Here is a 27,781-nt window from a genome sequence, read left to right as displayed (position 1 = left end):
AAACAACTAGAGAAAGCCTGTGTCTTTTCCTCAAGATTCACTACCAGGGAAGCGGCCGGTTTAGTGAATCGGATCACATGTGAATGTAAGTAAACACACTCTTCACAGCAAAAAAAAAAAAAAAAAAAAAAAAAAAAAAAAAAAAAAAAAAGATATAGAGTAGCCACCTGGCGCATTGCCTCTAACCAGCACTTTGCACTTACTATAGTGTTCATAAAGGAAGTTTCCTTCTGTGAAACCATGGCTCATTCCACACAACATGGAAAACCATCACCAACTATAAATATTCAGAGACAGCCAGCCACACTTGTTTAATTTGCACTAAAAACTAGTCTGGGATTCCAAGTCTAGAAACCAAATCTGCCACATTTAATCTAAAATTGATTGTAACCCACGAGTTTTCAAATATACCACATTAACGACGTTAGAGAGAGAAAGAGAGAGGAGGGGAAAATAAAGTTCAACATACATTACAAGTGTTACAATACACAGAGCACACTGACCTATAAAAACATCTTGTAATTCAGCAAACATCAAAATCCTATTTTTAAGAATTATGAGATTAAACTGCCAGAGCAAGTGGGGAAGTGGTGGCTCTTGAGGGAGCGGTATTAGTACTAGGGGAGAAAAGCAGAGATTTCTAGAAATATAGATTAGTCCTGTAAGAACTATTTGAGAGGCAGAAGTGGATGTCCATAGGGCAGAAATCTTCCTGGGAGCTGAATGGTAGGTCACAACCGGACTCCTTCCTTTGCAGGAAAGGATTGGGAGTTTGTGCTTGACATGTCCAGAATTGGAGCCATAATGGCATAAAATTTAAGGGGCATTTTTATTAGGCACCTATAATTCATTGTTTTGATGATTGCAGACATCTACTAAACCCCGCTATCATGTTTTACGACTCCAAATTTATCCATCTTCTTTATTTATCCTTTCTTCCCTCAGAGTGCTCTTCCCCATAGTAGATTTACTGCTCTCCAGACAACTGTCTATCCCCAGTAAATGAGACCATAAAGCTACTGAAATGGTGGAAAGCATTACTGTATATTCACCTGGGCACACAAAAATTCACACAATGCATTCACAAAGGGCACACAAACATGCTTCTCAAATTGAAGAATTTTTTCATGAACTGTGGTCCTACAACATTTTTGCCAAAAAAAAAAAAAAAAAAAAAGGAAGTTATCAAACTTCTCCCAACACAGTACTGATAAAGTGGCAACACAAAAGTAATCTGGAGCCGCTCTGCCATCTGCTTTGTCACAAAGACAAACATTTTCAAAATGTGGCACTTTACTGCTTGTCTGAAAGTTGTGCTGCTTTAACTATATTGGTATAGTGGTACAATCTCTCCAGAGTGGATGTAGTTATACCAGTACAGGTTATTCTCATATAGAAGGGGAAACAAGTAGGCACACTAGGGCTTGTGCCAGTAGAGCTATTTTGATGTTAAAAAAGGTTGCATCCCTAACTGAACTAGTAAAGCGTTTGAGTGTAGACCTGACTGACACTGGGTGGGAAAATAATGACCTCCCTTCCATTGGCTGGTGGAAGGCCGAGATGGCTGCCAGGTACATCTTCAGGGAGGCCAGCGCTAAACCCTGGAGCTTCAGGTGGAGCAGGTACTCCAGGATAAGCTGTATAGGCGAGCAGCTTGGGGGAAAGCCCCGGGACTCCGCCCAACAGGTAAACTGCTTCCACTTGGCCCGGTACACCACCTGAGTGGAGGGTTTCTGCTGTCCAGCAGAACCTGTTGGACCTGTGCCGAGCAGGCTCTCTCTCCCTCTGTTGGCCACAGAGTCTCCATGCCGTCAGGTGGAGGGAGTCCAGGTCCGAGTGCAGCAGGCGACCCTGGTCCTGGGAGAGCAGGTCGTAACGCCTCAGGAGCGGCACTGGTGGGGTAATGGACAGCAACATGAACCAGTGCTGCCTCAGCCAGGCTGGGGCGATCAGTATGACATCCACTTTGTCCCTCTTGATCTTCAAGAGGGCTTTGGGCAGTAGTGGAACGAGGGGAAAATGCATACGAGGATCCCCGTCCAGTCTATGAGGAACGCGTCGGAGATGGAGCCCGGCTCGCGACCCCGGAGCGAGCAGAACCTCGGGCACTTCCTGTTCCAGGACGATGCGAACAGGTCCAGTTGGGGAACACCCCACTTGCGGAAGATAAAACTTATCACCTCCGGGTATAGTGACCAGTCGTGTCGGGGTAGAAACGACCTGCTGAGGCGGTCCGTGGAAGTCATGCCTCACCGCAAAGTCCCAAAGTCGAATGGCCTCCTGGCAAAGGGCTGAGGAGCACACTCCCCCCTGCCTGTTCATATAGAACATAGCCGCTGTGTTGTCCATGAGGACCTGCACCATCCTGCCCCTCAGGAATCTGAGGAACACCTTGCAGGCCAGTTGGACTGCCCTGAGCTCCCGGACGTTGATATGGAGACTCCTCTCCTCCTCCGACTAGAGCCCCTGGGTGCTCAGGTCGCTGCTGATGTGGGTCCCCCACCCCACATCCAAAGCGTCTGTAATAAGGGTGACCAATGGGGCCAAGTCTCAGAATGGAACCCCCCTCAGTACTTCCCTGGGAGTCCTCCACCAGTTCAGGGAGGTCAGTACCTGTGTGGGAACCGTGACCACCCTGTGCAAGGAGTGCCTGGCTGGTGCATACACCGAGGCTAACCACGCCTGGAGAGGCCTGAGCTTGAGGCGAGCCAGCCTCAGCACATACGTACAGGCCGCCATGTGTCCCAACAGCTGCAGGCATTGCCTGGCTGTCATCATGGGGGACCTGTGGAGTTGGTCGATTATGGCTGCCATCGCCTCAAAGCGAGGCTGTGGGAGGAAGACTCTGGCCTGAGTGGCGTCCAGAGTGGCCCCGATAAAATCTATGCGCTGCACCAGGGTGCGAGTGGACTTCTGCTCATTGATGAGCAGCCCCAGTCTGATGCATGTCGCGCAGGTGTGTGTCAGGCTGTTCCTCACGTGGGCCCTGGACCTGCCCCAGATCAGCCAGTCGTCCAGGTAGGGGAAAATCTGGACCCCTCTGTGGCCAGGTGGGCCACCACCACTGCCATGCACTTTGTGAAGACCCTGGGGGCAGACGAGAGGCCAAAGGGCAGGGCTGAGAATTGGTAATGGCAGCCAGCTACCATAAACCGGAGGAAGCGCCTGTGCCTGGGAAGGTTGGAAATATGAAAGTATGCATCCTTTAGATCGAGGGCGGCGTACCAGTCTCCTGGATCCAGTGCGGGGATGGGTCTCAGACCCCCCTTTACCTTGGGGATGAGGAAATACCTGGAGTAGAATCCCCTCCCTATTTCCTGTGCTTCCACAGCCCCGAGGAGGAGGAGGAGGGAATTCACGTCCTGCAATAGGAGTTGCTTGTGAGAAGGGTCCCTGAAGAAGGATTGGGGGGAGGGGGGAAGAGTCCGGGTAAGGCCGTAAACGGAAGAGCATATCCTCTGAGAACTACGCTGAGGACCCAGTGGTCTGATGTAATACTTTGCCACTCGGCGTAGCAGGGTCTGAGCCTTTCCGCAAACAGATGGGACAGATCCAGGAGAAGGGTATTGGTGCCACCCTCAGGCGCACCATCAAAATTGGCACTTGGTGTTGGGCTCTTAGCTGGACCCTGCTGGGAGGCTGTGGATGACCCCGATCGGTTGCGGAACCCAAAGCCCCTGTTCCTATCCTGGCTCCGGTGCCGGTATCGGTGCTGGCTGTGATGCTTCTGGTGATGCGTGCCCTTGCGGGACCCCGAGCCGCTAGAGTAGTGCCAGAGGTGCCTATGGCTCCCGCCCGTCTTCGTTGGGGACCTGCTCTGCACCGCTGCCGATGAGGACAAGGAGTGCTGGTGCTGTCGCAAATGGTGCCAACGGGGAGGCGTACAGCTCGACGAGCTGGAGAACGACCTCCATCTCGGTGCTGAGGTTTTGTGGCATCACTTCCCTTTTGGGGACCAGGAGTGCTGCCGGCTGTGTCTCCTTGGTGCTGAGTCTGACTCTGAAGAATGCGACCGGCAACGCGGTGCAGTGGTCTGCGCCGCCGGTGCCAAGTCCTTCGGTGACTGGTGCTGTGGTGACGAGGGTGCCGGGGTGCGGGAGCAGCACACCTTGCGTGAGGCGGAACTGGAGTGGCGTCACCTCAAGCGCAAAACCTCTGGTGCCGTGGACCTTCCTTGGTGCTGCAAGGGGAGCTAGCACGCTCTACCCTCTCTGACTGTCTGGGGGAGACTTGGACTGCGGTCTCGATCACCCACCAGAGGCACCCAGCGCAGGTTTACCTCGAGACGCCGGTCCCTGCACCCTCAGCTGAGGGGGGGAACAGAGGCGTGGGCATGGCCATGAAGGCGCATGCCACCTGGAATGCCTCCGGCGTCGACAGTCCTTGCAGGGGCACTCCTCCACCCCCAGAAGTCGTGTGGAGATGCGGGTGCCAGAGTGAACTCAAGGGCCCGTGGCTGGTGCATCTCCCGACTCCCCCTAGGCCGCGCAGGCAGTGTGGGGGAATCCTGGTGCTTGGTGCCCTGGAGCTTCTTTTTCTTTGGCACTGGTGACTGGCGACAGGTCAACTCCGGTGCCGGTGGAGCGCTCCGCACTGAGGAGACGCTCGGTGCCGCAGGAGAACGTGCCGGTTCAGAGTCTGGGCGGAGCACCGACTCCATCAGGATGGCCTTCAAGCGAGTGTCCCGTTCTTTCTGGATCCTCGGCTTGAAGGCTTTGCAAATCCTGCACTTGTCCTTCCTGTGCTGTTCTTCCAGACAGCGGAGACAGCACTCATGAGGGTCACTCACAGGACTTAAAACCGGTTGAGCCAGGCATGGCCCAACCGTAAGCCCCTAAGGGCTTCTTATCTAATGCTAACTATCTACACTTAACTAATTAACAGTAATACTTAACTACAAAGAACAAGGACAGTTCAAACGGGGAATGCTACTTGCTAGAAGGCAAGAGGCAAGACATTTCAGTAACAATCACGGGCGGAAAGAAGGAACTGAGGGGCCGCAGGGTCGGCGGTGCCTCATATCCTGCGGCATGAGTGCGGCACTCCAGGGGGCGCCTAAGCCGACCCTACGGGGCTTGCTAAGGGGTAAAAAGTTCCGGGAACCAGTGCACGGTGGCATGCACTCACTTATATTGGAATGGACATGAGCAATCACTCAAAGTAGAAGCATTTCTAAATGTCAGGGTAGTTAAACACTGGAATAAACTGCCTAGGGAGTTTGTGGAATCTGAGTCACTGGAGATTTTTAAGAGCAGATTAGCCAAACACTTATCAGGGATGGTCTAGATAATACTTAGTCCTGCCTTGAATGCAGGCTACTGGACTAGAAGACCTCTCGAGTCCCTTCCAGCCCTACAATTCTGATTCTAAACCTTTAATCATTCTTGTGGCTCTTCTCTGAACCCTCTTAGCAACAGCCTTTCTGAACTGTGGGCACCAAAAATGGACAGATTATTCCAGCAGTGGTCACACCAGTGCCAATCCAGGGGTAAAATAACCTCTCTGCTACTCAAGTTTCCTATTTATGCATCCCTAGCTCTTTTGGCCACAGCTTCACACTGGGAGTTCATGTTCAGTGGATTATCTACCATGGCCTCCAAATCTTTTTCAGAATCACTGGTTCCCAGATAGTCCCCCATCATAAGTGTGGCTTACACTCTTCTTTCCCAGATGTATACATTTACATTTAGCTAAATTAAAATACATATTGTTTGCTTGTGCCCAGTTTACCAAGCAATCTAGACTGCTCTGAAGCAATGACCTGTCCTCTTCAGTATTTACCACTCCAATAATTATTTAGCTAACCCAATAAGGTTTTCTAGTGTATAGAAGCCTACAGTGTTTAAAACACCAGAAGTTGGTCCACCTTGGCACCCCAAATTTTTCTCCCACTGCAAAAGTTGCCACTAGTGGTGGCAATAGGGAAGAGGGGAAGAAAATAAAAGTAATGTCGATAAACAGACATTCAAGTATCAGCCTAACAAACAGCATCTAATGACATTAGTTAGAAAGTACTATGACTACAGATATCATTGGAAGGTTAGCGCTCTAACGGCTCTTTAATATACAACATATGCTAAAACATTAAGATTTGCTGGGTAAGCCCAGTAGCTATTTTTCTAACATTAATTTTGGTCTTTTCAACTACAAATAATAAATGTAGCCAACTCATATGCTGGACTGGAAGAAACAAATGAGGGTTTCAATTATTTTTAAAGGTTTTTGTTTGTTTGTTTTGTTTTAACTTGGAGAGTAGAGTATCCAAAACACTATTTGCATCTAATAAAATAGCCAAACAATGTAACTGAGGTAGTGCAGTACAGTTTTCTATATGGAAAGTCATGTACCAGGACACTACATTTCAATACAAAATTGAAGCCCAAAATATTATGAGAAAGTCATAAACCCCCAAAAGGGGTTGCAATGGAAGCATTCATAAAAAGATGAATGTACATTGGGACAAATATCACTCCTATATTAACGGGTTCCTAACGAAGTCATGCAATTGTTTGCTCATCTTTTTAATTCTGAAGACTTTTTACAAGGCTTAAATCTTTACACCATAGTTCGTAAACTCATTTCAGATCTATTCACAGCAGAGAAACATCCTACTATAAAAGCAATACTGGGGCAATATACTCTCCACAAATGTGAGCAAAGACATAGGTAGTGACAGACACCGTTGAACCGTTTAATTTAAAAAAAAAAAAAATCAAGAATTCAACAGTGCCTAAATCTTTATTTTTCATAACCTACATATTTTTCAAATTAGACAGTTTTACATTTTATGACACAAAAGGAAACTTAAATTACCAATAGTTTACATGTAAGCTTGATTCCAGTCTTAATGGAAGAAGAAGAACAAAAACAAAAACCCTCAAAAAAGCTTCCATATTACACTTCTATGTCATGAATTGGCAGCTGTTAGCTCTCCTTGAAAGTCTTCAATTGTCTGCTGCTATTAGTGTAATAGGTTACAAAGCACATAAAAATCCCTAACCATCACTAGCTGAAGGAGATATAGAGATAGGTATGCACCATTACAGTCAGCTGTTGCTTGTGATACACTGCATCACATCCACAAACAAGGGCCTTTCCATACTAACTGCTGAATCTTCAGAAGATAATGCAGCAACATAAAAAATTTGCCACTTTCCACTGATTTCTAAGTGGCAAAATTATGATGTCATGGTGGGGACTGATCTGAAATGAAATTCACATTAAGTCTCAAAAGCAACTTTTGTTTCAAATACATTCCTGGAACAAGAGTGTCAGATCCTGTATTAACTTGTTTTATACTTCCAAATGAAAAGCATCACCACACATTCCTACAAGTTAAAATGCCAATTTTAATTACTGTATCTCTGAACCTGTAACTCAGATACTGCTTTCTGGGTGGATTTTTTTCCTTTTAACTTTTTAAAAGCCACATGTTAATAGCTATATGAACCATAGCAACAGTCTGCATGCAACATCACAACTTTCTACTCTGAAAATCCATTGCGTCACTGAGCAGAAAAATCTCAAAGTAAATGCAGCAAAGATAAGTTTTTGTATATTATATACAGCTACTTGGCAGGTCACTTTTGCTTATTTTTAAAAAGCTATAAAACCACATCAGAGTAAGATTTAAACTCTTGTTGCAACAGACTGTTGCTGGGTAAGCAGTAATTACAGTGTATTGACCTAGTACAAATGGCAGCAGAATACATTAGAACAGCACAACACAATCCGCTGGTCTCAATATATTACCTTATGTCCCAGTTGGCTTTTATGATTAGCTGTACACTGTTGCTGTAAGTGACCATTTTTTATTGTTTGCAGCTGTTGAGCTTTACACTTTCAGCAGTCAAACAAGGAATCACACAGCTGGCCTAAACCATATACAAGTCTAGCTGCCATTTTCACTGCCCACCGGGGAAAGGATATGAATATTAAAGTCAATGACAGAACTGGTTTCTATATTTTGGTGATGTTCCCTGTTGTCAGAGTCCCATCTCCTCCACCAGAATTCAAAGTGTGCTTTTTAACCAAGGAACAAACAAATCCCAGCTTGCCCATTTTAACCAACTCTGCAGAGTGCAGCAGGCTGGATTTAAAAGGTAAATTAATTACCATCAGATATCTGCAGTATGAAAATGGCTAAGAAATTAACGGCTACCATTATTTTACGGCTGTATTCAAGTTCACTATCCATCTATGTAAGCACCAATGCTCTCCCTGGAAGAGGTGGATAAATAAGCTTCAGGGTTTTTTTTTTCCTGGCCATCTGAACTATTATCCCAATACATTTATTTGGTTTTATTACTGGATTTTTAAAATTTGTTTAACTGTTAGACTGCCAGAGTTTACTATTTACATTATGTTATGAAACACTTATTGGTTAAAATGCACACTTTGAGAGACTATTATGAAAACATTTGAGGGCTTTGAAATAAGACTCTCTTTCCATTTCCCTTTTGCAGTGAAGAGGCAGAGTCAGTTCAGCACTCCAGAATAAAATTAAAGAAACAAAAAACAACAAATTAAAGTAATATTCAAACCACAACATTTAGTTTATCTACATCCAGCTCAACAGCAACATTTATAATATATCAATAATTTTTATCAGATTTTTTTCTTTATGGTACCTTTTTATATGTTCTGATTATTTACAACTGTACAAGCAAAGCACACACTTCCAAGTGCACATATTTAATACAGTATTGACTATTTGCATTTACAGATTTTTCAACAATCTGAAAAAGATCAACTGTTTAAGATCTTTAAGGTATATTACAAAAACTGCTGCTAGTTCCTGTACTACAGTATGTTTACCCAGTAAGACCAGTGACAATAGATACATACTGTAACTGAGTAATTCTGTAATTAACTCATGCTAACCCTTAAGGGGGTCAGACTTCATTAACTCTAAGCTGTCTTATACAAAAGTTAAGGCAAAGTCATTTTCAAGTTTAAATAAAATTCAAGTCTTTAAATATTGGATGGAAATAATTCTTTAAAAAAATCAGTTGTTTAAATAAACATTTTTGTGGAATAAACTGTACTGTTATATTCAGCAGGAAAGAGATTTATCTGAACTGCCTGCTATTTAAACACTTAAAGAAAAACTTTAGGCATTTTAAAACAAAAATAATTTATTCAACTTTATTAGAAGCTTGCTAATTTAGTGCATCCTTGTCCTTCAGAAAGCGCATCACTTCTAAAGTAAATATAAGTGTGAGAAACCTCATCCCAGAGGTAAATAGCAGGGATCTCTTCCTCCACCACAAAAAACAAATACCGTTATAGCATCGTTTGAAAAATTTAAATCCACATGCCAATGCTTGTAGTTACAGGAAGATGTCAACACTAGGCTGACTAAGATATGAACTCTTTCAAAGAGCACTTGGGGCCAAAGTTAAAAGAAGTTTACACCGAGCACAGGGATAAACCAAAAAATACAGTGGTGACTCTAGTAGTTAATTCCATCCTAGTGAGGGGGAAGTTTAGGTCATCACAGGAACACTCTTGTGCTTTCTTGTGATAACATCCATTAGCAGGCTTCACCACTATATAAGCTCACAGATGTCAATTTTTTTTCTATTCACAATGTGCTTTGTATTTGGAAATTATAGTATTCATTTTATTCCGGAGTGAGGAGCTGGTTACTTGCTTGCAGTACATCAGAACAAATATTTTAGAAAAAACTTCTATGGTGCTTTCTGGAGGACTACTTTTTTGCACAAGACATCAAAAAAAGATTCGTTTAAAAAATGCTATAATCAACTGTATTAGTTTAACCTAAAAGTGCAAGTTTATTAGCTGATACCTGTTATAGCAGCCCAATAAAAAAATCCTCTAGGTCATATTATACTATTTTGCATGCTCCACGCTAGCTGCCATTATCAGTCTTTTGGACATTTTAGAGATATAGTTACTTGCAAACCAGTTCATTAAAAAATTGCAGCAGCACAGTTCTGCTTAATAGTTCAGAAAAACTCACTATATTGAGCTTGTATTCACATAGCCACATAGAGGCTTGATAAAAATTGATTTTTAAGAGAACACATTTTCCATCTTGAAAATAATCAGACTTAAGCATCACCTCCAGTAAGCACCAACCTAAACATAAGGTTTAGATCAATTAAATCCTGGAAAAATAGAATGTTTGCTCAAGAGGGGAAAAAATATTTCACAGAAGAAAAAAAACTTGCAGGCATTTTATATGCCTAATAGCACTGAAAGCTCCTAACCAGCAACTCATTCTCTGTACTGAGTGGGAACATGGATTTAATTTGTGGGAAGAAGAACTTTTTCAACCCCCTCCCCAAGCATTAGTTTCACTGAGGAGATTTAGGGGGCGTGTTCTGTTCTTTATTTAAACGTTTCCCAATGGCTGGAGGGGGCGATCTGCGCCCTGACTGTCTCCTCTGGTCTTTGGGCTGTCCTGGATTTGACTTTGCGGGAGGGGGTTCTCTGTTTTTCTCTATTGTTTCTGTGGGCTTTCTTTCATCTTTCCCACAAGCTACAGTGTTTGGCTTCTGTTCTTTCTGTGGCTGCAACGTAGGTGGATCCTTAGTTGTTCTCTGGCAAATCTCCGCATAACTAGGTTTTCGTAGTTCCTGTGAAATTGAAGGTAAACAAAAGACACTGAAGTTAAAACAGTATTTGAGTTGGGGGAGAAGGGAAGTAATTTAATCTTATATAAATGAGAAATAAGTAAAGCGTTCATTGTGACAATGTAGCACAGCAATTCTGCATGATAAAATATGTAACTGCAGGGAAAATTGAGCACAATCTAGCATGAGAGTTCATGGCTTTAGAGCCAGTCTTGGCTGCAAGCAAGAGACAAAGGCTGCAGGATAATATCTTGGAGCAAGAGGTTTACCTCTGAATAGTAGAGTATGGCCTCCCATCTGAACCCGAACAAGACGGTAGGAAGAGGGATAAAGAATCATCTGCTTTTAAAGTTTAACAGATATATTTGCTAATACTAAGACTGCCTACTTTGTAACTTTCTATTTAATCAGTTCTCTCTCCCTTACTCAGATTATGAAGGAAGAGGGCAGCAGTACCAAGAAAGGGAGTTTGGAAAAAATGTTATTCATTAAAAGCTACCAAAAACACTGCCAAATCAGAGATCTAAATATGGAGGAGGAGATCACATTTTCCTCCCAACAGAGAGATCAAATTAGCACATTGCCCAAGCAGGAAGGACATTTGATGAATCAAAAGAAAACATGGATACATGCATGCAACACCATAGACACTGGGAAAAAGCAATTTAATATTTGACGCTAACCCTATTGTCTGAGTAATTGACATGCCAATCCAATTGCTGACAAGGCTCAAAAATGATTGGTAGTAAGTGACTGGTTATCTTGTGTGTAGACGGAAGGGCAGGGTTGGGCTTGAGACGGAGTTTGAACCCTGAGCTTATGTTGCAGTGTAGACATATCCTTGGAGGCAACATTGCTCTGTTCCTTAGCAAGTTTGGGACTGAACAGTGCCTCAAGCAATGTTGCCTCCAAGGGTATGTCTACACTGCAACATAAGCCCAGGGTTCAAACAGTCTCAAGCCTAACACCTCCTTTCCGTCTACACAAATCGCACTGACCCAGGGTCCCAGGACCCTATGGGGGTACAGGGTTCAAGCCTGAGTCAAGCCATGACCTAGGTTTCAAGCCCTACTGCTTTGTAGCAAAGATGCAGCCCCCACACTGGATTTGTGCTTTGGGGGAGTCTGCCAAAAGTATCCCACAATCCCATGGGATGAATTTCTTTATCTTCTAAACAGTCAAGTTTGGTGGACAGTCATTGCATCATAAGGACTAGAGCAGTCATATTTTGGAAGAGTGCTAAGATATCTGGGCTATGGGTGGTTGGCCCTGCAGTGTAGATGCAGGAGCTCCAGATTGTGACCCAGGGTTCATCAATTCCTAACCTGAGGTTACAAATGCGTGTAGATGCTCAAGCGCTAGATTAACAAACCCAGGGTCTGCTAACTTGAATTCTAACTTTGGGCTTACCACTGCAAGTGTAGACATTACTTACATATGTGCCTGTACATTTTGGTTTTAGTACAGAGGCTCTGTCAACACATCTGAGCTTCCCCTTTAGTGATCAGTGACGTTCACCATTATACGTTGTTCTGCCTGGAGTACACAGGCAGCACAGTGCATGTTTCAGTCTCCCTGATAAACATATTAGGGTCTGAGTGATCTCCTAAGACTCCACAAAGGTTTGGTGGGTTAATGGATAAAGGTAGTGTTGGGAGACCTGGGGAAGTAATAGTAAGGAAGGAGAGGCTGCAGGGAGGGGATGGAATGAAACCCAACTATGGGGAAGTGGGTTAACAAATCATGAGGAAATGTATTATTTAAATGGTGCTCCCATGTCAAAATTCTCCACTATGAACATAAACAATTACATGACAATTGCAGAGACATTTCCCCTCCTTCCAGCTCCGAAATTGCACTTACTGTGGCTCAGAAAAAAAAAGTCACTCCAGCTTTGACTAACTGTTTCTTCTAATTTTTCAGGGAGCTGAACGTTAATTGTGGAAATGTAGTCTATTCGTGGCCATTTTTCTGCAAGACGTTATACAGGTATATCATTGCAAGTAATCACAAGAGACATGAGGCAAGTGAAAGGATGCTGGGTTCACAACTAGGTACCAATGGAAAACAATGGAAATGTGGTACAGTTAATAAAACACATCAAGTGATATCACTTATAAAAGATATCTAATAAGATCACTTACTATGGCAGCCCCATTGACTTGTACCGATTTACATGCAGTACTGAGCGTGGAAGAAAGTCTTTCCATACTCTGTGTCTCTCTCTGCTGTTTATCCACAACCTTGGTGTCACTGTGAAGCACATATCAAAAAGTGAATCTCATTAAAAGCTATCTTCATGTTTGGAACTTGAAAAGTCAATGTGTGAGCAGATTATGCTTCTAAGGGTATTTTTAAGTCTGAATGATTTAGACTGCAATGAAATTACAGCTATATGTAAACAGCTACAACTAGTTCTGCCTTTTAAAATTTAATTCACTATATATTTAAAATCCTATCTTTTTAGATAGATTACACCAACATATAACTTAAAATAAGGAACATGCTGCAAATTCTAATTAAGTTTGTAGTTGTTTGAAAAGGGAGATAGACGAGGACATCAAAACTCAAATTTTATCTTGTTATAATCCTAATTTCAGATTCTCAAATAAGACAGGCTGTGGCACACAGTACTTAAAGACAATTCTTTTATCATATGCACAGAGTGACACAATCTTGCTTTGGGAATTAGTCTATACCAGCAATACTCAGACCTCAGGTGATTCAGAAGCCAAAATTAGCGATCAACATTATCCAAGAGAGACACGGTAGTGTGAATTCATTTATTCATCCATACCTCTGCCCCCCCCATATCTTTTTTTCTCAACATGAGATTGTTATTTCAGTCCGTGATTAAGGATTCAATAGGTATTTACAGTGTCCCACCTAACCTTTTGAAAACGCAAACTCTTGATTCGGAAAAAAATAATTATAGGCAGGTAATTAATTCCTTACTCAGGAGACTGGGATGGGGAAGGAGACCTTTCAAATGTCCCAGACAAAACAGAAGACGCTGGCAATGGCTCTCGAGGAATTCCTGATGGAATAGTGTTTGTACTTGCATCCACATTTAGGTTCTTAAAAAACAAAAACAAACAAATGTTTAACCAGACATGTTCGGATTGCTCTTGTAAGTTATTTATTTGCAAAGGAATAAAAACACTACATGATTTACATAGTGAACAGCCACAGATCAACAGGTTAATGCTGAAAATAAAGGAAGTTATTAAATTGGATACTTTGGGATCTAAATTCTCTATTGGGGGAGCAGCCAGGGTTTGACACTAAAGATTGTTCAGAGAGTCTCCCAACATCCTTTTCACCTTCAAAAAAGCACTTATTCCAGGCACATCAATACTTGGGATCCAACAGTAGGATCCTTATTGAAGTATCTTCTTGTGCAGCCATTTGGGACCAATGATGCCATGAAAAGGCGCTCTTCTTGGGCTCTGTACCAAAAGCCTGATTTTTAGCTGTATTAGGCTGTAGCACCAAAGGAGGCTTTGTAGTCATTTACTCATGTCTATGGAGGTCTTTTTAAGGGAAAGTTTCCTGGACCTATGCAATACCAGAGTCTTTTGCACATGCAAGTTTTAGCTAAGTATCTTGTGGCCTTTCGTTCCTTTTTGAGAAGAGCTTGTAGGCATCACGGCCTTTAGAGGAGTGCTCTTCCCCAGGGTCTGTAGGGCCCTTTTTACACCCATCTCAAGTGGGACTCACCACTGAGGAGGAGGAACACTGTAAAATTTCCCTCTGCCCAAAACACTGATCTTTCCTCCTGGGCAAGGCCTAAGAGGAGCAGACATACTAAAATTCAAACAGCTGTAAAGTTAAAATAGAAACTTTTTACATCCTAAAACCAGCTCTAACAATATAACCAATTAAAAATATCAGATTTGTCCATCAGGCAAGACAGAAGGGAGAGGCTGGGTCTGTAACCATTTTGGCACACAGAGAGGGGAAGTAAGAGGAGCATAGAGAGCGTACAAGAGAATTTTTTTGTCCTCCAAACTACTACTCAAAAATGGTTCCATGTCCATGTGGCTAGGCATGAGATCCCTACAGTCGGGGCTGTGGATAGGCAATGCCACGAAGGTGAACAGTAATCCATGAGGCTGTTATGATTCAGACCACATAATGACTATGCAGTTGCTCTGAACCAAATCAGAGACTTAAACTTTGGTGAAAATGAAATCATGAGCAGCTACCTGCAGGATGTACATAGTTGGTGTTTAGAAATGAACTAGAGAAGAGTACCACTCTGTACCCACAATTAAGTGGGTAAAGGCTTGATCCTGAAAGGTACTGAACATCCTGGTCCAAATCCAACAAAGCACTTACTTAACTGTAATTATGTGAATAGTCTCAAGAGAAGCATATGCTGGATTTGGGCCCGAGCGCTCAGCTCCTTGCACAATCGAGCCCTAAAATTTCCAGGTTAGAGATCAGAAAGACAAGGGAGGTGAGGTAATATTTTTACCAGACCAACTTCCACTGATGAGAGAGAGAAGCTTTTGAGCTTACACAGAGCTTTTCTTAAACACCTGTGTGGTTTCCCAAGTTATACTTAGAGAGGGAGTATGGGTGCATGATGGAGGATTGGATTTCTAGGTACTGTTCCTGTCTTTTCAACTGATTTGTGTACCTTGGTTCAAGTCAACCTCTGCATCTAGTCATCCATCTGTGAAGTAAGGATAATAATACTTGCCTACTTGAGAGGGCTGTTATGAAACTTGGAATAAATGCTATGAGATCCTGAGATGAAAAGCAGCCAGTATCATGTAGAAACCCCCACTTTAAACTCTGTTGAACACCTTCCGAACACCTATAGGGTGGAATAAAACTCACTTGGGGGCCAAATGAATGCTATCCCATTCATTCTCAAGCAGCAATTCTCAATGTCAAGCCCTCTTTTCCAAATATGAGCACATGGACAATGTAGCAAATCCAAACCAGAAACAGGAGCCCAAGGCAAACTCCTCACCCAATACCTTGTGCTGTCACAGGGCCTAACCAAATTAGAGCTGCCTTTGTGGAAGAGTGGAGACTTTTTATATTTGAATAGAGAAGATATGAACCATGGGATTTGTAATAGAAAAGGCAACTTGTTCTTTACTGTAGAAGCGATACCAAGTGTTGGTATTCAAGTTTAAAATCAGAAAGGTCGATCTTAGGGCAAGCACGGTAGCTACAAACATTTTAGAAAACCTTTATGAGCTAAAACAGATAAAATTTTTAAGAGACTGTGGGTCCAGAACCTCAAATTTGGCCAAAATGGACAGATTACAAGTTGGAGTGGGGGGAGGGGAGGAGCAGTGTGAGTGAAGGCAGCTTAGAGATCACTTTTGTACAGCCCTGGCACTGTTCTATTCCCATCATTAGAACAACCTTAGGGCTTCTTTAACTGACACCATTACCAGCATCAGGAGGCAGAAAATGTAACCAGGGACTGCTATGACATAGGTCACTTCTACCAGCATTATCAGGGCGGATGGGAAAGGGGCTGTGGCTGGGGAAGAGAAGGAATGTTGTATAAGCACCTTTATGATGTTCTGTACCACTAGTGCGTCACCCTTACACTGAGCCTGTTAAACCAGTTTTATAGACTGATTTCACTGGTGATCTAATCCACAGCAACCCCTTCTGCATCAGAGGATCCGGTTATATTATAACTGGGAATATCAACATACACAATGTTGATAAAGTGTCAATAAAACTTAAGCAACCAAATTCAAACTGAAGCAGCTGGTGCAACAGACTTCCACGACCCAGATTGTTTGATAGCGACTATGGAATTAAATCTCTCGATGGAAAAACACCCTGGACCCACAGATAGAGATTTTATTCTTTAGGACTCTGTCCTCTGCACTGAGTAGCTACAGAGAGCAGCAATTCTGAATTGCATCTCTCTAACTGCATCCTGAAAGCATAGTCTGTCAAGTCATTCTGGTGTATTTTTACATTCTCCAATACCACCACACAACAGCTCTTGGATTCAGCCGGCTTAGCAACACTTCTTATTCCAACTAATAAGCTCAGTGTTTAGAGAGTTTCCAGGCCCCTTTTTATATTTTCGTACTTGAAAATGTGTCTTGCCACCTGCAGCCATTTTCTAGATGTTTTGGGCAAGGGGTCAATGAGCAAACAATAGTGAAAGATTTTTTTTCACTTAATGCTATTAAAATGCAGCAGCAACCTGATACAGCTGGGAACACAGAGAAGACATGCTCATCACAAGCAACTAATTATAAATAGTTACTCTGGTGAACCAATAATCCACACCAACACAGTTACCACCGACAAGGATGGTGCACTCTTGCCAACCAACTGCTAGGATGAGAGAAGAGATGATAGCTATACAGAGAACAACTACAATTTGTGGCATTTTCCATGACTTACATAAAAGTATGTTTAAGTTGTACTTGAACTATGTTTTTATTGCATAAGCCACTGAATTTGAAACAAGGAGGTATGCAAAGCAACAAACTCAAACTACTCACTCTTTCCTTTGATGTTCCCATTATGACACTGGACAGTCTGTTTTCAAACAAATCTTCAGTCTTCAAATTGCCTGCAGCCCCAGGTAATGGAGGGAAGCTGGACAATCCCAATTCAAAACTAGGAGATGGAGGCTTTGGAGGTGGCGGAGACTGCGTTTGACCTCTCTGTAACAACAGAAATATGACACATTATGAAATTACATCAGACTACAGCTTAGGAAGACTATGGGACTTTGATACAAAACTACTAGAAACCATGAATAGGAAAGACCAGGGCCACATGTTATTCACTATTGGCTCCCTAAAAAGATTTAATTCTGCTGACTAAAATCTACAATGGGAAGTGAGGAAGCCTTGTTTGCATACACAAGCTTTAACTATACTTGAATAGTTAACGAGTTACAACTGTGGATATAGTTATTCCGGTATAACTGACGCCTGTAGAGGAAAGGGAATAAGCTGTATCAGTATTGAGCACCTTTATACTGAGATAACTATTCAAACTAGGGGTTATAATGGTGCAACTATTCTGATAAATAAAAATCACCACCGCTAAACAAAATAGTTATATACGGGCAAGTAGTATCAGTTGATCAGGCCATTTTGCTAGCTTACTTATGCATGGTCTGTCACACTGCATTGTAGAAACAGAATCTTATTCCCTCCATTTAGTCACGATTTTAGTAATTAAAGGACTTAATACAAAAGAGGTAAAAGTTACTCAGCAGAACTCTTCCATATTTTTCCAGGTGGTTACAGTAAAAAAAGAAAAATAATTGAGAAGTTTAGATTACGCTTAGGTAAAGATTGCCACTGTATACAATCTCAGAGATAGAAAGAGTAACATAAAAGAACTCTTCAAATTTTTGTATGTGAGGTAATTTTTATTTAGATCAAGGAATTACGTTGATTAACATTATGTTGTACTTTTTTGCCTTTACTTCTGGTATATAGACCTTGTAAACAAGGAAATCATTGTTTTGTGACTCTTCAGGCCTGTTTCAGGAAAGGAACTGAGACATGTCCATAATGGCTATCTACTCTGATAGGAAAGTTGCTTAAGCAGTCACAGGTTAAGCGTCACTGCTGCAGTCACATTTGTGGGACTGGAACCTCCTGGCATTGAGCTGTGAAGTATTCCAGATAGCAGTGAAGGGTGGGGCCCCTTACCCCTCAGTTCACCACCTCTCAGAGGATTCCAGGTGTATAAAGAAGAAATAGCCCCCACCCGCCCGGTAGTTCCTTCCATTATTTGGAAATTCTTTACTTGAAAAATGGGGACAAAAACACCTCAGCACACACTGGCTGATGCAAAGGTCCTTAGTAGACTATGCATATTAGATGATGATAATGCAGCAGCCTGGTATAACTTGACACACAGTTCTTAATGTTCACAGCGAATAGACTAGAATGTTAAAAAGCAAACTTTTTTTTGCTCAAATATTGTTGCTTCTCAGTAGGATTCACTAGCGCTCCTAAGAACTGTCTCAGAGCATAACAGCCTAACTTCTGGTCTCAGATTGATATTCTTACTCCCAACCTGAAGACAGAGATCCAATAATTTGGAAAGAGGTGCTAAGACTTTTGTACTGTTCTATAAAAACTGTTCAAAGAATTTGCCGAGACAGCTTCTCTTGGGCAGATGAGTCTTTTGGTCTTGATCAAAGGAAGAAAAGTCTTTGAGGCTAGAGAAACAGCTTTTAACTCCAGAATGCCAATGATGAGAAACTTGCATCTTCTTCAGAGTTCAAAAGCTTTGAAGAGGCTGGATAACAAGACGAACATCTAAATTCACCATCTGGAATATCACTGTAGAACAGGGAGATGATTTTTTAAACTGATGAGCATGTTACCTTCACTTTCTGCATCTTGAATGACCTGAGACCTAAGTGAATCGGAGTAAGTATCAAGAAGGGGTGACCCCTTTGTAATCAGGGATCATCCTGGTCCCTTAGGCAGGCCACAGATGAAGCTTGGTACAGTTACCAGGTATATGGTGAAGGAACCAGTCTGTGGATGAATACAGAATACATACAGAAATGAATGCCTAATGTCTGAGACAGAGAGGGTCAGGACAGCAGAGTACTCTTTCTTGATTTAAAAAGAAATATCCCATGGATACTTGTTAGCTGGCTGAATGTAGCAGTGCTGAAGTTTGTCCTGGGAAAATATATGATATATATATGCCAACATCATCTGATAAGTGTCAATGTCCATGTGATGTATGGATGAGGAACAGCACTACATACCACCAACTCCAAGGAATTGGTGTTCTTAATCTCAACTGGGAATCCCAGATTTACAAGTTAAATGCATTCCTACTGGATAATCACTACCTGAGTGCTCAGGTTCTGGTAAATTTAATACAATATGACAGTATGATACCAGCATAAAGGCATCTGTACTTGAAATAGACTGCCTGCCCTGCCGAACAGATGAAAGCAGCCTAAGGTCTTCCTGGATCTGTGGCAGACGACATTACAGGACTAATGCATCAGTGATGCAGCACTGAAGCGGCCAATCCAGTCAGAATCAAGACTTTTGATGCCAAAGCAGTGGGGTCTGAGGAGTAGCTGCCAAACTTTTCTTTTTTTCCCTTCAAGTATTTGAAATGTTGCTTTTAAGAAGCTTGCAGGATGTCAGCATGCAGCTGACTGCACGTAAGCAAGCCAAGTATACAGATACAGTGATCCAGCACTGGCTGATGATAGCAAATAAGACTTCTGAAAAGGTCTTAAGAGTTGCTGCTTTGTTTCTGAGACAGGCCATAGCGTTTGTAAACTAAACGTCTCCAAGCAGTAATGGCCTTAGACGGTTTCAAAGTCAGGGCATCAACAAATTAACAGAAATCAGACATTCTCAAAGCCATCAAGTGGTGTAGCACTGAACGAGACTTAATAGGTACCAGAGCTACCTCAAATCTGGGCCCAGAAACAGTTTACAAGGTTACAGTGATGTCATCCAAGGTTTCAGGGTGTTATCATTCAGACATGTTGGTTAGGGAACTCAGCTGAACAGTTTCAGAGCAAAAAAAAGCACCAGGTTCAACTGGGGAGTTGGTGTCAGGCTCAGCTGGATCAGAAAAGCCACTTTAGCTAGTAAAGCTGATTCTGGACACCTCATGCCAGAATTCGTCAGCTGGCCTGAAGAGTCACCCCCATTGGCAGGGGTGAATGAGGTGGCTCTCCTGCTCCTGAGATTGTCCAGACAATACCGGTGCTTGATGGGTATAATTTCTTCTTTGTTCTAACTAAACAAGCCTGTCAATCTAAAATGAAAATAGCACCTGAAAGGACAGAAGAAAAAGAAATGGAAGCATCAAGGACACCACATACAATCCAAGCTTGCTGCACATTTGGTTATTAAAAACCAACTGAAGGGCAGCTGAGCCCATGCTCTCTTTTATACCATCGGAATCCTCTGTGAGGGAGTTAATAGAAACAGACATTGCTGTCTAGAAGATTCCACAGCTTAATGACACGAGACACCAATCCCACAAGTAGGACTATGCTGAGGCCACCTCTTTCATTGAAGATCTGCAGTAATAATGTCATGAAGGAAAAAGTGACTTAATGAAGTTTCACCATCATCTACTAAGAAACTGTTACAACAGTGGCCAAATGGGGGTACGGCAATGAAGTTTTAAACTAGCGAACTGAGGAAAAGATTGTGGGTATAAAGGTAAATAAAATCTCAGGTCCCACAAGAGAATTACAGATACTGACTGTAAAATTATTTTTGCTGTAAGCCCAAGCTTTTCAAACTTCAAGTCTCTGATGTTTTATTTATGCCAAAAATTAAAGTTGTATTAGGTTACAGATCAACTAACAGCAGCATTTTTTTGATAACTTGCAATACAGTTAGTGCAGGCTACAGTCAAGACCTGCTCCTTGAGTTTTATGTAGATGGCTACTGTGCTTATAGCCAACCATCATATAAGGATCTCACTACTGTTTAAAATCAGCAAGTTTGTTTTTTGGTGCAGTGTTCACTCTGAAATCCATTTCATCTCACCTCATGCCAATTTTAGAAGCACTTTAGAAGCCTCTTCTCTTCAAAGATGTTTTTAGAGCTGAAACGTCATTTTACAGAGATCTGCCTTGTTTTACTTGGTGTTCCAGTTATGCCATTAATACTGCATATGGACTAATCACTAAGATATATAATTCTTTAACTCTTAATTCTACTATGGTGCATTAGTGATTTTCCAGTTCCAAATGAGGCATGTCTGAATCTCAAGAAATCCTTGTACGTATCTAGTCAACACTCCCTGAAGTTTAAATACACAGGCATTCAGCCAATGTATTATCATCATCATCAATTAGTAAGAACAGGGGTAATGTATCATTAAAACAACTGGAATTTCAAATGTTCCCTTAACCTTCTGCATTAATCAGATGTCATCCCCCCAGTATTTGACTTTCTAACATGGTGTATTCTATATATAATGTGGATTTAGATGATTTTCCTTACCAAAACAACAGGCAGTTAATTTAAGTTAACTATTTTAATGCATGTTTTCTTGTGTAACATCTTATTTAAGTTTTGTCAGTTATTCTGCCCAGTAATTTTGATATTAAATTCTCTTTTGTTATCCATATTTCATCTGTATTTCACTGATTGATTAATTATGATCAAACACTCACTGTAAACTTGTCGTCCCTTTTCTTGCGATAGCCATATGAATTTTTCCTAGAGGAGAGAACATACAATTAACATCAGAACTTTGCCTAGATGGGATATAAAAATCATCTCAGTTACCATATTACAGTCACCCCCATCCTAGACATTTATTGTAATAAATCATTTTAGATACAGTAACTAGCAAGGATTAAAGAGGAAAAATGAATGAAGAAAAGCTCATACTAGAGCAAAGGCATAAAGTTTATGTAAGGCAAACTACTCACTTTTAAAAACAAGTGATATAATTCCCCTATTCACAGCATAGCTCAATCTCAAATTATCAGGGAGTCTCAGGGACACCCAAAACCTTTTAATAAACAATGGCTGAAGAATTTTTACTTTATATTTAGGAAGTGATTTAGCACTGGCTGAAACTTTAAAACAGTTTATTTGTAGAACCATGTATTTTATCTTTAGCTTTTCATTACATGTCTTTCCAAAAACACAAAGGTAACAGATATATTAACAAAGCATCACAAATTGTAACGTCAATGTATTAAGAAAAAATAAAAATAGAAACTCACTAGGAAATATCCTAAAGTTTTATCCAATGCCAAAAGCATTAGAATATAAATTGTAATATTAAACATATCATTCACAAGTTTTTTTCAGAAAGCATAAAAGCTCTCTAAAAAAGTGAAAGTCAACATTTTACAACCACAACAGGTTACTTCCATTATTTAACGTTAATATGTTGTTTAATCAACTGAACATGTTAAAAAAATTGAATTGTACCCTGCATTTTTTCTTCTATGTTTAGCAATTTTTATAGCACTTCTTAGTCTGGGCCTTATTTAAAATGAAAATACATAGCTATAGTTTAAAAGGGCAACTAAAGCAATATTTATATTACTCCTGTTTCTGAAAGTCTTCTCTCTTGTGCATGCAAATAAATACTCAGAAGCAGACTACGCCATTGGGTATTTATACGAACAGCTGTTAAAAAACTCACCTTCCTCTTCCTAAGCCCGGGGAAGAGTCAATATTAGTCTGTTCCATTCGTCCAGTTCCTATATCCCTCTTGGTATAACTTGTAGTAGTATTTTGCATCCGTGTCCTGTTTTGCCCTGGCTGCCTTGTCTGTGGACTCCTGACGCCATTAATTAAACGATCAGCAGAAAAGTTAAATATTGTAGGACTGTCTAGAAGCCCAGGTCCCCTTTCTGCATTGGGTATGGTGTGTCGTAGATGTGATTTGCTAGGATTCCTACAAATCAGAAAGACGTATTTAAAAATGGTTAAGTGAACTGCTTAGTATTTGGTTGTTTATTTACATAATCCTTATAAATTGATCATCCTCTTAAAAATGGATGGATTTTCATTTGGAAACATCATATAAAATTAAACCTTTGAACTTTAATTTAGAGCTTGACAAACTATTCTAAACTAAAATATGTAACATGAATAAATCTGCTGATTTCTATTTCAAATAGTGCAATAGCAGGCTTGCACTTCAGCTCTGAGAATACTCTATTTGGAATGTCTTTTCTGAAGTGATAATCAGTCCATAAAAACTATTCTGGTAATCTGCATTACAGAAAGATAACTTTCTGTCCCAAGTTTCCACTGAAAATGTAAGAAGCCAAACTCTGATCATGCACGTAGCAGACTAGTTCAGAGTATTAGGCAGCAGCCTATCAAAAACTTTTAACATGGCGGTGTCTGATGCTGATATTGATATGCGTCATCTGACCATATTTAGTCTTACATCAGGTTTACATTTAGTGTGCACTTTGCAAGCTAAAGATTTTTTATAAAGTAACTTGCACAATAGCTGGAATACACACATTTAAAAAAATAATTATACACAGTTTTATTTGTTTGAACTTACCTGCTTCTGGGAGAATAATGTCTGAGTGAAGTCAATGGAGAAGCAGTGGGCTTGAAGGATGGCGATGTAAACCCATTAATAAATCCAGTATTGGGAAATGGCGTTACCTAGAGAATAAAAACATTAGATGGCTATACATTTGTAGATTATGTACAATATGAGCAGATTGGATGTTTGTCTTAACAGTGGAAAATTAGATACTTGTTTATATGAAAAACCTGTGGATGATCAAGACCTATCAAAATAGCTACTATGGTATTCTTTAAAGTAAGATAAGTTTGCAAGTTAATTCCCTTCATTTCAGAGATCTAGTCCTCTTCACTTGTTCTGAATGTCTACAGTTATTCTTAAAACTACATCCCCATGTCATTCTATGCAGAACAATACTCCAAAAAGGATTTTCTTTTTTCATTTTTAATTTAAGATTATGTGACGAGAACATTTTTGGGCCAGTGAATGCATGTGACACCCTCATTCAAAGAGGAAGTTTATAAACAGCCATTATGCATGCTCAAGTGATGGAGACAACTATAAAAAATATTTAATATTGATCTAATGTTCTTCCTTACATGATCTAAGATACATTTATTATATTCTACAGCATCATAACCTGCTTGGAGTTTTACATACTAGTGAGAGTGTCCCTGTGCCAAAGAGTTTTCAATGTCAAGACAAACAATGCACAGTAAAATGGTGACAACACTGAGCTGGGGAAGCGGGAGGACTACAGCAATAGGTTTAAGTTAGCAATTCAAGCTTCATGATCATGAAGATTAGAAATTTGCCCCTTGGTGGTTTGGAAACAAAGATAAGTTGAGGAAGATTAGGGTGTTTGCCTTAAATATCTTTCTCAAAATGCACTTATTCCATGAGGCTAGGCTGGATGCATGGCTGGCAGGGTCAGGAAGGGAGTTCCAGGAGTGAAGAGCTACACAGAAGAATGCCCAGAGATGTGTGGAAGGAGGACATGAAGCCATTCAGCTTTGGAAACGTAATGGAGTGAAAAAGGTGGTGCAGTGTAAAAAGGTAGTAGAAAACAAAACTGAGCATGTTATGCCCCAAGCGTCCCAGTTTTGCATTTCTAGTACCTGGTTACCCCATCCCACTGCACAATACATTACACTTTTTGATGGGGATAAGATAACTGCACTTCCCAATACTCATGTTCAAGTGTACCAAACAGGAGGATCATATTCCACATTTTAGTCATTTGAAGGTCAAAATAAAAAAAGTGTGATTGTTGTGTTGAAGTACAAATGGTTTTAAACAGCTTTGACATCTGGATGTGAAAATTATGGACTGAGTAAAACAAAGTCTGTTCAGAATTCATAGTAACTGTTGGAATGGCCTGTTCTCGTTATTACAACTTTTTAGAATTGGGCACAAATCTTCGTTACCTGTGCTGCTGCCTGTTGGATGTTCAAGTTATCCACTATGCCAAGAAAAATGCTAGTTAATCTATTTAATAATAGAAATATTTAACAGGTAGTCACATCTCAACACCTCAGACACAATCTCTTAAAGTAAAGTACAGTCCTACAAATATATACAAAACATGCTGACTGTAAAGTGTAACAACCTTTCATTTTCAGTTTTTCCATATGCTAGATCTCTTCATCATCTTCTGAGGTGCCTGCTTACCAAGTCTTAACAAACTGTTGCCAATTTGAAACAAAGACCCTCCAATTTTTCATGTTGTACCTCACCACTGTACATGTATGTTACTGTTTGTCTTGCTCTCAGTAGGAAAAGGGAACATAACAGGATACTTATTGAAAGTGGGCTACCAAAGTCAGTGCCACTTTTAAACTGTAGACTTTTTTTTTTTTTAAAACGATTCCTATCCACCCCCTGCAAATGTTCCCTATATCATTAAACATACTAAGCCAAAGAAATTCATGCTACACACATTACATGAATGTAGCCACCCGTAGGATGAAAAAGGCTACCACCTGGTGATACAAAATGCTACAAAACAATGGGAGAGGAAATTCTGCCGAAGACTAAAGTCAAATCCCTACTTTTATCAAAAATGGTATGGGATTTTTAATGTCTGCAAACTTTCAAGTCTTACCCCAAAGACCAATACACAGGTACTTAATGGTACTTTGCAAAGATGTAAAACAGAGTAACCCTACCCTGACTGTATTAAAAGCTGTTGCTCTATGAGTCTAAATATTCCGCATCTGATCCTTGCACCACTCAGCTATCCCATGTTCGACTGTGCCAAATTATTTGGTGGTTGGTTTCACCTTAATCTTCATTTGTTTGCATCTCAAAATCAAAACAGGTTTTTAGTTGTTACTTAAATCAGGACATGGGACTCCAGAGATGAATGTGCACTCCATCAAGTCTTCTCCCCATTCTCTAGTTCCCTTTAAACACTAATTGCAAAGGTTTCTGGCTGCTTTCCCTATGTGTCAAATGTGTTCACTACAACTTTCTAATTATCTTGCCTTTCAATACACAGGGAGTTCATTCAAGGAGACTTTAATCCTTTGCCAAGATTTCTAAATAGTCTCTTTCTAATTTTGAACACTGCTACCCTAGTTTCTGTTAACCTCAATTGAAAATAGGATGTGGGGGTGGGGGAAGGGTTCCACCTGTGACAACCCTGGCCCACACAAATCAATGACACTCTATAGCCACTAAGTGCACAAAAGCTGCAAGCATGAATACCACTGGCTATCAAACAAGAAGCACAAGTGGAGAGTGGAGCTGGCGAGAACAACTGCACTAAGTTACACATTGACAGAGAAGGAACAAGAGTAAGTGGGGAGGAGGAAAGGATGTAGAATACGTAGTGCGTGTGGTCTGTCTAGTAGCTAAATCAATTGTTTTCAGCTGTGTGTGTCTGCGGCAACGTAGCCCTAAGGCTGCCAATAGTTTTGAATACAGAAAATATAGTTAAGAAAGATTTCTTTAAATCAGTACTTCTTTAAAGATTACCAACAATTCTTAAACATAATAATGAAGATGTTATTTTTGTAATTGTCAGAGTATGTCAAAACAGGGCAATCCTGCACATTAGTTTAAAACTTAATATTTTTCTACTGCAAAGTTAATGTACTAGATTATCCCCTCTCAACTAGTCCTGTTGGTGCAATCCGCACATAATATTGAAGTGGATTTTTAAATATAGCATATGCATATCTGTATGAAGATACACACTTTTAAAAAGTATTACTTAGGAGGAGAATTCTTAAGTGCCTAACTTTTAGAACAAAACCCCTACCGTTTGAATTTAAAGCATGAGGAAAGTAACTTCTGAAGCACCCCTTTCTGATAAAAAAAAGAAACCAGAGGCCTCTTTCAAAGAGACTTTCATACTCCAAAATATGGACTGCCAATGTCCATTTTCAAGAAAAACCCACACCACATACAAACTGAAGGCTAAACACTCTTCTTTGAAACAGTTAAACATGCAGCAGCTATAGACAAACTCATCTCATACTCCCAAATACTTACCAATGTTGGATCAAGATAGCTGTGTGTAGTGGACCAGGTCTGTGGGGCAATTAGGCTGTACAGAGGAAACTGCTGCTGGGGACTGTATACTGGAGGTAAATAAAAGGATGTTGTATAACGCTGTTGTGTGTAGAGGTTCATGTCCAGAGGTCTATATCCATTCTTTGGCAAAAAGGTATTTATAGCTATTGCCTTTGCTTTTATCCTTGCCTGCAAGATAGATTTAGATTACTTAAATACATCAACCTATTATGTTAACAGTATATAAAATAGTACAAATAGCTTTATTTACCTTAATTGGTTTTCCTTGGAAAGTTTTCACTTCTTCTCTAAGGTATCTGTAAGCCTTATAAAATTGAATTTTCTTTTAAAAAGTTGTCAAATATCCATTATGAATATTAATTTAACACAACAACTAGTACTAAATGGAGGTAAGTAATTGCATAAAGAGTTACATGCAAGTTAAACAACTTCTGTCACTGCAGTTAAATTTGATATAGAATGACAGCTTTTTAAGAAGGCATTTAGAAAGTCTAAAATATTTTAATTCTTACGATATGGTGATGCTTCAAGATATGCTTCAGAATATCCCCATTTTTAGTAAATAATGTTAAAGTATTTCTTAGGAAACTAGAATATATGCACACAGGATAAAGTTCTTACTGGTTATGTATAGCTAGCATCAGACTTCTGATATT

General features: G+C 40.7%; 1 protein-coding gene across 1 annotated transcript in view; it reads right to left on the bottom strand.

Moving 5' to 3' along the window:
- Positions 1–6,667: 6,667 nt before the first annotated feature.
- LARP4B (La ribonucleoprotein 4B) overlaps positions 6,668–27,781 on the bottom strand; it is a 99,467-nt gene continuing 78,353 nt past the window's right edge. The window contains exons 9-17 of the mRNA XM_067542670.1: positions 27,376–27,429; positions 27,084–27,293; positions 23,616–23,722; positions 22,737–22,991; positions 21,748–21,793; positions 17,102–17,266; positions 13,557–13,678; positions 12,746–12,854; positions 6,668–10,604 (exon numbers count right to left, since the gene is read on the bottom strand). Coding sequence (XP_067398771.1) covers positions 10,323–10,604; positions 12,746–12,854; positions 13,557–13,678; positions 17,102–17,266; positions 21,748–21,793; positions 22,737–22,991; positions 23,616–23,722; positions 27,084–27,293; positions 27,376–27,429 — 1,350 coding nt within the window. The 3' untranslated portion in view covers positions 6,668–10,322. The remainder of the gene's footprint in view (positions 10,605–12,745; positions 12,855–13,556; positions 13,679–17,101; positions 17,267–21,747; positions 21,794–22,736; positions 22,992–23,615; positions 23,723–27,083; positions 27,294–27,375; positions 27,430–27,781) is intronic.

This window comes from Emydura macquarii, unplaced genomic scaffold (assembly GCF_026122565.2).
Source record: "Emydura macquarii macquarii isolate MOO-44397 ecotype Brisbane River unplaced genomic scaffold, CSIRO-AGI_Emac_v2 contig_719, whole genome shotgun sequence".
In the NCBI taxonomy this organism is placed as follows: Eukaryota; Metazoa; Chordata; order Testudines; family Chelidae; genus Emydura; species Emydura macquarii.
Note: the sequence above shows the minus strand (reverse complement) of the source record. Positions and strands in the feature narration are given on the sequence as shown.